An 11,076-nucleotide genomic window follows, 5' to 3' on the forward strand; every position below is an offset into this window, starting at 1 on the left:
CCGTCCACCAGCACCCGTGGGAGCCTGCATCATAGCACCCGGGCTTCTGTGACTCTTGTCTCTGTCTTTTGGTGGAAAAACTTTTAGCAGGGCTGTCAACATGATTTTGAGGTCTGCTCTTTCCATCACTTCGTTACAAATCTTTCCGTGTCTTCATGGCTTTTGTAAAAGGGATTTCACACCCTTCCGGTGCCCAGAGGGCCCCGCAGAGGTGCGGGTTACATGGTGCGCGGTTAAAAGGTTGGACGTGGAACCACAGCACCGTCTGCCCATCCTGGGAGCAAACAGGCCAGCAGTCTGGCCACGAGACTTTGGGGCTTTTACTGACCTGCACTTGAAGTTTGAGCGTTGGCGGAGGAGAGAAGAGGCTGCACTGCTAGGCTCTCGGAAAACCCACCCTCTCCTGGAGCGAAGGCGTCTCCGGGCAGCTGACCCAGGGGGCTGCAGCAGAGAGCCATGAGGAGACCCGACTCCGTGCCCTGCCCCTCCCCCAGCTTTTGTGCTGGAATTTAAGACAGCAGCAGGGGCCCCCTCAGCACAAGGCCAGAGCCAGCGGACCCACAGCTTGATCACAGCCTGGGCTGAGGATTGGGGTCTGCCCAGGAGGGGAGGGGGCAGAGGGCAGGGGCCGTTGGGATTATGGGCTGGGGGAGGGAGGGCCCAGGTTCTCAGGACAGAAAAGTCCAGTGGGAATGCCTGCAGAATGTCCCAGCGCAGAATCCCCATTGACACGGAGGGAGTGTTCATGGATCAGCCCCGTGGGCTGAGGTTCAAGGTTTTGAGCTTCGACAAGTGAGCAGGGCTGGCGTGGCCCAGGGCGCCTCCCCGACACACCCACCCGGCACCACGGCCCCGGGGCTGCCTCCCCCACGGCTGAGCTTCCCTGCACACAGCCCCAGAGCCCACCCAGCACCACCGTCCTCTGTCCACAGTCGGCACTTTGAGTCCCTTGAGCCTCTGTGCTGCGGCCACTGGCAGGAAAGGATCGGAGGAGCCGCCCAGGAGCCATGGGCGAGACCCTGACCCCCCAGCCCCTTCCTCGGCTGTCTATCTTCCTCTTTGCCTGAGACCTTTGCTGCCGAACATGGAATTTGGGGCCGAGCGAAGAGCCAGCCCACCGTCTGCTTCCCCTGGTGCCGGCCTTGTGAGGACTCAGTTTCACCTCGGTTGCTCACGCCGGTGGTGGTCGCCGCCCCACGTCCCTGCTGAGCCTCTAAACTGGTTTCTTTGCCACAAAAATTTTTCCACCGGTTCCTGGCTGGCCGGGTGAGCACAGGGGTGGTGCATCTGAGGCAGCCCGATGACACCCCTGCTTCTCTCGCGCTGCAGGGCGTCCCCGAGGACCTGCTGTTCTTCTACGAGCACCTCAGGAAGGGCGGCAGCGTCATCCGCGTGGACCAGACTCTCCTGCTCTACCGCTACCACCTGCAGGCGGCCACACACTCCGTCCGCGAGTGAGTCACCCCACCGCGCCCTGGGACGCGTGGGAGGCCCAGGAAGGCAGGAGGCGTCTGGGGTCGGGGCTGGGGCTGGTGGGGCCAATGCTGGAGGCCATGGTCGGGGCTCTGCCTTGAGACACAGGGTCTGGTGGGAAAACGGCACATCCCCAGGGCGCTGGGGGCTTGGCGTTTGCGCAGGGGCGGTTCCCAAAGGCACCAGGGAGCACCAGGGTGAATGTCCTTCTCATGTCTGTGAGGTTAAATGACCACGCTAGTGCTGGTGCTGGGTCCCTTTGAAATCCTGCTCTCCCTTTAACCTGGCAGGAGTCTCGGCAGGGGGGGATGCTGGCTGGGACGACAGGCCTGGGGGAGCGCGGCTGCCACGGGGGGTGGCGGAGGCACGGCCTGGGGATCACAGCACCCAGTGAGGACACGCCCAGGCTGTGGGGCCCAGCTTCCTCCCCCGCGTTGCCATCAGGCGCAGCCACGTGGGCCTGGGGATGCTGTGTGGCTGCACTGGAGCCGTGGTGGGGTGAGGTAGATCCGGTGAAACTGCCACATCTAGAATTCCTTCCTTAGAACGTGTGGCACACGCAGGCCTCGGCCACCTGGGCTGCTGCTGCCGGCGCTGGGTTGGTACACAGGCTGCTGTCCGACGCCGGCGTCGTGGCCACCGCAGGTACCCGGGGCCCCCAGGCTCTCAAGACCCCGACTAGGGTGGTCCGCGTGTGGGAGCCGCCATGGCCCCAGCCTGCCGTGATGGGGTTGAGGCTCTTGGCAAGAACCTGGCTCCTCAGGTGGAAACGATCTTCCCAGGGGGTCTCGGGTCCGGGGTCATGGGGTGGGGCTGGGGGACTGCAGAGCCACGAGGTTCCCTGTTGGGGCATCATGCTCCCTCCCGCATCTACACTGCAGGGTGTGTAGATCTCTTGGTTCGCCTGCTGTGAGCTTTAGCATCGCTGCTGGTGCTGAGTGAAGCTTCTCTCCCTCTTCCTGCCCACGCCCACCAGCACCTTGGCGCTGCCTTGGACAGTGTGTGTCCGTGGCTCTGCCACTCCTGCAAAGATTCCCAGAAATGCTGATTTGTGCTTTTGGGAAAAGCTGGGTTTCTGCCTTTCCCAGTCCTGAGTTGGGGCCACGGCTTCCTCTGAGGACGTAAAAGGAAAGGTGCAGGGGCCTGTTCTCCCTAATTAATATAAGAACTTTTTAAAACGTGAAAAATGGGGGTAAGCATGAACAGGTAACAGACGTTTCGTCATGGCTGTTTCTAAATTTTATTTTCCTATAACGGGCCAACATTTTCAGACTGGAGACCCCTGGGAAAGCCCAGGGGACGGGGCATCAGAGGCTCCCCGACTTCACATCTACCCACGGCCACAGTCCCGGAGCCTGGACTGCCTTCCTCCCGCATGAACCCCACGGGGCCCCGAGCTGATGTGGGTCCATGAGGAGGATCAGGTTTGTCCCCTCAAGAGACACCCAACAGCCCCGGCCTGCTGAGGACAAGATGGCAAAACTCGGCCAGGCCACGTCACCTGGTGGGCAGGTCCTCACAGTTGTCTGTCCCAGCCCAGGTTCACATACAGTCAGACACACACACACTCACTGCACATGCACACAGACCACACATGCACACATACAGCATGCACACACGTGCACAAACATGTGTACATGTACTCATGGCACTCACGCTCGCTGCACAGATGCACTTAAATGGCATGCACTCGCATTCACACAGTACACACGGGCACACGCATTCACTGCATACATGCACACATTCACACAGTACACGTGGGCATATGCATTCACTGCATACATGCACACGTGCTCACTGCATATGTGCACTCACGCCATGCACACTGCATACATGCACACACATTCACACAGTACACGTGGGCATACGCATTCACTGCATACATGCACACACATTCACACAGTACACGTGGGCATACGCATTCACTGCATACATGCACACACATTCACACAGTACACGTGGGCATATGCATTCACTGCATACATGCACACATGTGCTCACTGCATATGTGCACTCACACCATGCACACTGCATACATGCACACACAAGCTCACTATACATGCACACACGAGCTCACTGTATGCACACGAGCTCACTGCATACATGCATCCATGCTATACATGCACACACTGCATATATGCACATGCACTCACTGTATGCATGCACACATGCCATACACACACATTGCATGCATGTGCCATCACTGCACACACGGGTACACGTGCATGTACACACATCTGCACAGTACGGGCACGTACTCCCTGCACAAAGGCACACACTGTACACATGCCATACACACACACACACACACACACACACACACACACAAACACGTGCATACTCAGTGCCCTCTAGTCACTGATGGGGACAGGACGTCCCTGTGTCCCAGGCGGGTTGGGAGTTGAGGCAGCTGCAGAAGACGGGGAGGAAAGGTGGACTCCAGGCGGGACCTCCCTGACACCTCCTAAGCCTGCAGCTCCCCCCATCCCACTGCCTGTGGGGGCTCTCCTGCAAATGGGGCGCCACAGGGTTGGGGGGAGTCAAAAGTCAGCCGGGCGGCCACCAGGATCCCACAGCCCCTTCCTGTCAGGGGCCTCAGGGGCAGCACGCCCCACTTCCCCCCAGCCTTCGCCCCACTTCCCCACTTCTGCCCTACCCTTTGACCCCGACCCTGGGATCGTCTGTCTAGGAAGGTCGTATCCTGCATTCTCTACCTTAAATGGAAAAAGCATTAACGATTCCTTTCTGAGGCTCCTGGCCGCCTCCTCGCGCCAAGCATCTCATCCGTGTTTGTTTTAGACTTCACTGCGTGAAGTTCATTGCTCTCTGGTCCTTGGGAACGGCTTTCATTTTCTCGGATGGTGCCAGGGCTGTGCATTGCCTGGCTGTCCCTGGGTGGTGTTTTGGGGGCTGAAGTACATCTGGCTTATGCGTTTCTCTCAGAAGTGTGCTAAACGGCCACACAACAGATGGTCCCAGGTCCAGGGTGAGGGAGTCATTCCCCTACAGGAGCCCAGAGCTCCTGGGGAGCCCCCTGAAATCTCAGAAGCCCAGCACCACCCCGTGACTAAAACATCTGCGTGTACCCTGGGAGGCGGTAAATCACAGAACAGCCGAATCCTGCCCCAGTCCCGAGGCTGAACCCACGAGGGCCCTGCTCGGGGGACCCGTCACCAGCATTGTGTCTCCGAGACCCAGCGAGGCATGGCCCAGACCCCACCCCGGAGGAGGTTCCCATGGACACAGCTCCCTTGACAGAGCAGAGGGCACCCCGGACTTGGCCAGGTCAGGGCCTGCCGGGCACAGGTCAGCATGGCTGCACCACAGCAGTTGGGGAGGGCAGCATCAGGGACACATCCCAGGCCGATCTGGCTTCTGTGTCCCCTAGCCCCTCTAGCTTCTGGCCCCTCTAGCTCCTGGGGCTTCAAAATGGGGTCAGCCTGGGCAGCCTCAGAAGCAGGCTCGAGGGAGAGGCCCCACAGGTGGCGGCCAACAGCGATGGGGGCGCATGGGGAGGGGCTGCGGTGGGAGGACAGAGGGTGGGGCGGGAAGGGCCTGGCCCAGCGGGGGGTCCGGGCAGTGATGCGGCTGGCAGAGCAGTGGGTCATAGGAAGGAGCCTGTCCCCAGGATAGCGACCCAGGGTCTGCCTGTCACAGCAGAGGCAGAAAGAACAGAGACCAGGGGCCCAGGGGAGTGGAAGCGCTCTGGGGGCAGCGACCCCGAGGCGGGTCGCGTCCATGTGTGAATGCTGCGATTTTATGGGATGGGCGCGTGTGCCCTCATGGACAGAGGTTTCAATGGGAAACCGGAACTGGGTCAAGTCCAGTCCTCTGCGTCCCACAGAAATTCCGCCTTCCAGAACCTTCCAGATGGAAGGGGCGGGTCCCTGCCTAGGAGTGTGGCTGCCTCCAGCTGGGACAGGTGACTCTAGGGCAGCCAGTCTCCCTCAGGCACTGGCCGGTGCCCGCCCCCTCCGCCCTGGCAGCGGCGCCTGTGTCAATCTCGGACTGAGAGGGCACGAGGAGGCGCGGGGGCCCCGCCCTGCCAGTCACCCTCCTCTCCACCGCAGGGCGACCATCTGGAGCCACCGTGTCTGCTTCCTGGAAGAGCGGGCCCTGCCCCACTGGGCAGCCTTCACCATCTGGAACGCCGGCAAGCAGGGGCGCCGGCTCTACCGCAGCCTGACGGCCGCCAACCAGCGCAAGGTGGGAACCGGGTCCCCCTGCTCCGCCCCCGGACCCCACCCACCCTGATCCCCGACCCCGCCAGAGCTGCCCTTCTGTGCCTGTCCCCAGGTGGTGGCATTCTGTGACGTGGACGAGAACAAAATCAGGAAAGGCTTCTACTGCCACGAGGACTCCCAGGTGTGCGGGGCCGCACGGCATCACCCTCGGGGTCACCCGCCTCCTCCCGGCCTCCGGGGAGCCCAGCGCCCCTCCCTTGAGGAGAACCCCACTCTCCCTCGTGGGTCTGGGACTTGGGTAGCCCACCCTGGTCAGTTCTGCAGTTGGCTGTCACGGGGCCGGGCGGGGTGGTGGGGACCGTGGGTCCTGCCCTGACGGAGCCCCAGGCCTGTGGGGGCAGACTCAGTGGCTGTGCACACCCCGAGGGCATCTCTCCTGGGATGGCAGGACTGATGGCCACTCTTACTCTAAGGAAAGGCCCAAGCCCCGCATCCCCATCCTGCACTTCCGAGCCGCCCGGCCACCCTTCATCATCTGCGTGAAGCTGGTGAGTGTGGGGCCCTAGGAAGCGGGTGGCAGGGTGGGGGGTAGGCTGCAGGTTTCGGGTTCTGCCACATGGACACCCACCCTGCCATGCAGTGACTGTGTGGTCTGGAACGATACCCCAGCCACGCCATGGTGGGTGTGGGGACAGGTGCTGCAGCTGTCCACAATGGCACCACAGGCCGGGCCAGGGACAGCGGCCGATGCCCTGGGCAGCTGGAGGGTGGCCTGCACAGGCCTGGGGGGATGGATGCCTGTCTCTTTCTGTCTTCCCTGTGAAGCCAACATGTTAGAAACTTGCAAAGCACAGGCCCACTGATGCCAGGTCTGAGAGGCCAAGGCCAGGCCCTTCAGCTCCTGTGGACGGAGGTGGCCACACCAGGGGCGTCCTAAGGCCCCGAGCGTGAACGAGCCTCACCTGGGGTGGGCATGTGACGGGCACCTTGGGCTCCAAATGCAGCCTTTTCCCCCAAATGTGGGGAGTCCAGGCTGGCTGCGGGGAGGGCTGGGGGGAGTGGGTTTGTTTTTTATTGACGTTCTGGGATACATGTGCTGAATATGAATGTGCAGGTTCGTTACATAGTCACATATGTGTCACGGTGGTCTGCTGCACCTATCAATCTGTCATCTAGGTTTTAAGCCTGCACACGTTAGGTATTTGTTCTAATGCTCTCCCTTCCCTTGTCCCCCATCCCCCAACAGACGCTGGTATGTGATGCTCCCCTCCCTGTGTCCATGTGTTCTCATTGTTCAGCTCCCACTTTGAGTGAGAACACGCGGCATTTGGTTTTCTGTTCCTGTGTTAGTTTCCTATACATCCATGTTCCTGCAAAGGACATGAACACATTATTTTTTATGGCTGCATAGTATTCCATGGTGTCTATGTGCCACATTTTTTTATCCAGTTTATCACTGATGGGCATTTGGGTTGGTTCCAAGTCTTTGCTATTGTGAACAGTGCTGCAGTAAACGTACGTGTGCGTGTGTCTTTACCGAGTAATTTACAATCCTTTGGGTGTATACCCAGTAACGGAACTGCTGGGTCAAACAGCATTTCTGGTTCTAGATCCTTGAGAATTGCCACACTGTCGTCCACAATGAACTAATTTACACTCCAACCAAGAGTATAAAAGCGCTATTTCTCTACATCATGCCAGCATCTGTTGTTCCCTGGCTTTTTAATGATCGCTGTTTTAAGTGGCGCGAGATGGTATCTCACTGTGGTTTTGATTTGCATGTCTCTAATGACCAGTGATGATGAGCTTTTAAAAATATGTTTGTTGGCCGCATAAATATCTTCTTTTGAGAAGTGTGTTCCTATCCTTTGCCCACTTTTGGATGGGGTTTTTTTCTTGTAAATTTAGGTTCCTTGTAGATTCTAGATATTAGACCTTTGTCAGATGGAGATTGCAGAAATCTTCTCCCCTCCGTAGGCTGCCTGTTCACTCTGATGGTGGTTTCTTTTGCTGTGCAGAATCTCTTTAATTAGGTCCCATCTGTCAGTTTTGGTTTTTGTTGCCATTGCTTTTGGTAGTTTACTCATGAAGTCTTTGCCAGTGCCTATGTCCCAAATGGTACTGCCTAGGTTTTCACTTAGAGTATTTATGGTTTTAGGTTTAAGTCTTTAATCCATCTTGAGTTACTTTTTGTGTAAGGTGTAAGGAAGGGGTCCAGTTTGTTTTCTGCATATGGCTAGCTAGTTTTCCCAGCACCATTTATTAAATAGGGAATCTTTTCCCCATTGCTTGTTTTTGTCAGGTTTGTGGTGTTATCTTTGAGGCATCCGTTTTGTTCCATTGGTTTATATATCTGTTTAGATACCAGTTCCATACTGTTTTGGTTACTGTAGCCCTATAGTATAGTTTGAAGTCAGGTAGTTTGATGCCTTCAGCTTTGTTCCTTTTGCTTAGGATTGTCTTGGCTATATAGGCTCTTTTTTGGTTCCCTATGAAATTTAAAGTTTTTTCTAGTTCTGTGAAGAAAGTCAGTAGTAGCTTGATGGGAAGAGTACTGAATCTATAAATTACTTTATGGCCATAAATTACTTTATTGATTCTTCCTACCCACGAGCATGTAAATTTTTTCCATTTGTGTCCTCTCTTATTTATTTCCTTGAGAAGTGGTTTGTAGTTCTCCTTGTAAGTTGTACTTCTAAATATTTTATTTTCATTGTAGCAATTGTGAATGGGAGTTTGCCCATGATTTGGCTGTCAGTTATTGGTATACAGGAATGCTTGTGATTTTTGCACATTAATATTGTATCCTGAGACTTTGCTGAAGTTGCTTATCAGCTTAAGGAGTTTTTGGGCTTGAGATGACGGGGTTTTCTGAATATACAATCATGTCGTCTGCACAACAGAGACAATTTGACTTCCTCTTTTCCTATCTGAATACCCTTTATTTCTTTCTCTTGCCTGCTTGCCCTGGGCGAGAACTTCCAATCCTATGTTGAACAGGAGTGGTGACAGAGGACATCCTTGTCTTGTGCTAGTTTTCAAAGGGAATGCTTCCGGCTTTTGCCCATTCAGTATGATATATCGGCTATGGGTTTGTCACAAATAGCTCTTAACATTTTATGTTACATCAATACCTAGTTTATTGGGAGTTTTCAGCACAAAGGAGTATTGAATTTTATTGAAGGCCTTTTCTGCATCTATTGAGGGAATCAGGTGGTTTTTGTCTTTGGTTCTGTTAATGTGATGTATTACATTTACTGATTTGCAAATGTTGAACCAGCCTTGCATCCCAGGGATGAAGCTGACTTGATCATGGTGGATAAGCTTTTTGATGTGCTGCTGGATTCGATTTCCTAGTATTTTATTGAGGATTTCTGCATCAACGTTCATCAGGGATATTGGCCTGAAATTTTCTTTTCCTGTGTCTCTGCCAGGTTCTGGAATCAGGATGATGCTGGCCTCATAAAATGCGTTAGGGAGGCATCCCTCCTTTTCTATCGTTTGGAATAGTTTCAGAAGAAGTTGTATCAGCTCCTCTTTTTACCTCTGGTAGAATTCCACTGTGAATCCGTCTGGTCCTGGGCTTTTTTTTGGTTGGTAGGCTATTAATTACTGCCTCAATTTCAGAACTTGTTATTGATCTTTTCAGGGATTCAACTTCTTCCTGGTTTAGTCTTTGGAGGGTGTGTATACCCAGGAGTTTATCCATTCCATCTAGAATTTCTAGTTTGCATAGAGGCATTTCTAGTATTCTCTGATGGTAGTTTCTATTTCTGTGGGATCAGTGGTGATATCCCCTTTATCATTTTTTATGGTGTCTGCTTGATTCTTCTTTTGTTAGTCTGGCTAGCAGTCTGTTTTGTTAATATTTTCAAAACACCAGCTCCTGGATTCATTGATTTTTTCAAGGTTTTTTTGTGTCTCTATCTCCTTCAATTCTGCTCTGATCTTAGTTATTTCTTGTCTTCTGCTAGCTTTTGAATTTACTTGTCCTTGCTTCTCTAGCTCTTTCAGCTGTGATGTCGATTTTAGATCTTCCCTGCTGTCTGATGTGGGCACTTAGTGCTATAAATTTTCCTCTTGACACTGCTTTAGCTATCCTGTTATGTTTTCTCTCTATTCTCGCTGGTTTTGAAGAACTTTGTTATTTCTGCCTTAATTTCATTATTTACCCAGTAGTCATTCAGGAGCAGGTTGTTCAGTTTCCATGTAGTTGTGCGGTTTTGAGGTTCTGTTTTGAGACAGTCTTGCTCTGTCCCCAGGCTGGAGTGCAGTGGTGTGACCTTGGCTCACTGCAACCTCCACCTCCTGGGTTCAAGTGATTCTCCTGCCTCAGCCTCCTGAGTAGCTGGGACTGCAGGTGTGCACCAGTATGCCCAGCTAATTTTTGTAATTTTAATAGAGATGGGGTTTCACCATGTTGGCCAGGATGGCGTTGATATCTTGACCTCGTGATCTGCCCGCCTCGGCCTCCCAAAGTTCTGGGATTACAGGCGTGAGCCACCGTGCCCGGCCTTAAGTGAGTTTCTTAATCCTGAGTTCTACTTCGATTGCACTGTGGTCTGAGAGACCGTTATAATTTCTGTTCGTTTGCATTTGCTGAGCAGTGTTTTACTCCCAATTACGTGGTCAATCTTGGCATAAGTGCAGTGTGGTGCCGAAAAGAATGTATATTCTGTTGGTTTGGGGTGGAGAGGTCTATGGATGTCTGTTAGGTCCACTCGGTCCAGCGCTGAGTTCAAGTCTTGAATATCCTTGTTAATTTTCTCACTGATCTAATATTGACAGTGGGGTTTTAAAAGTCTCCCATTATTATTGTGTGGGAGTCCAAGTCTCTTTGTAGATCTCTAAGAACTTGTTTTATGAATCTCCTGTCTTGGCTGCATGTATATTTAGGTTAGCTCTTGTTGCATTGATCCCTTTACCATTATGTAATGCCTTTGTCTTTATCTTTGTTGGTTTAAAGTCTGTTTATCAGAAACTGGGATTGCAACCCCTGCTTTTTTTTTTGCTTTCCATATCGTTGGTAAATAGCCGAGTGGTTGATAGAGTGAGTCATGCCCCGAGCAGTACTGTTGAGGGGTTGCAGGGGACACACAGACACGGATGCCGGGATGGTGGGAACACCACACCAGGGTGGGTCATGGTTCCCACCCCACAGAAGCTGTGAGGTCAGTGTGTGTTGGACCGCACTGTCCGGCCACAGTGACTTGTCATACACAACGAATGCACGTCCAGGCAGCAGAGGTGAGTCAGAACAGAACAGGGCTTCACAGGCACGGCTTTCTGGCAACGACCGACGCATCTCATTTTACTGCCCTTCACTATGCGCTTTACAAGTTAAAGGCATGTGGCCTCCCCACCGGGGCAGGAGTTACAAGCATGAGGCTGCCCCACCGGGGCAGGAGTTACAGGCGTG

At 53.9% G+C, this 11,076-nt stretch overlaps 1 protein-coding gene across 6 annotated transcripts in view; it reads left to right on the forward strand.

Annotated features, from left to right (window-relative positions):
- Window positions 1–11,076, forward strand: part of B3GNTL1 (UDP-GlcNAc:betaGal beta-1,3-N-acetylglucosaminyltransferase like 1) — a 72,214-nt gene that overhangs the window by 54,438 nt on the left and 6,700 nt on the right. For 4 of the 6 annotated variants that reach the window (XM_017524709.2, XM_017524707.2, XM_017524708.2 and 1 more), the window contains 4 exons: window positions 1,330–1,454; window positions 5,544–5,679; window positions 5,770–5,838; window positions 6,059–6,205. In XM_017524709.2, coding sequence (XP_017380198.1) covers window positions 1,330–1,454; window positions 5,544–5,679; window positions 5,770–5,838; window positions 6,059–6,205 — 477 coding nt within the window. Of the gene's footprint in view, window positions 1–1,329; window positions 1,455–5,543; window positions 5,680–5,769; window positions 5,839–6,058; window positions 6,207–11,076 lie in introns of those variants that run through there. The other 2 variants (XM_017524711.2, XM_037737133.1) reach the window with 2 other exon arrangements.

Source organism: Cebus imitator, unplaced genomic scaffold (assembly GCF_001604975.1).
Source record: "Cebus imitator isolate Cc_AM_T3 unplaced genomic scaffold, Cebus_imitator-1.0 Scaffold36, whole genome shotgun sequence".
NCBI classification, from domain to species: Eukaryota; Metazoa; Chordata; class Mammalia; order Primates; family Cebidae; genus Cebus; species Cebus imitator.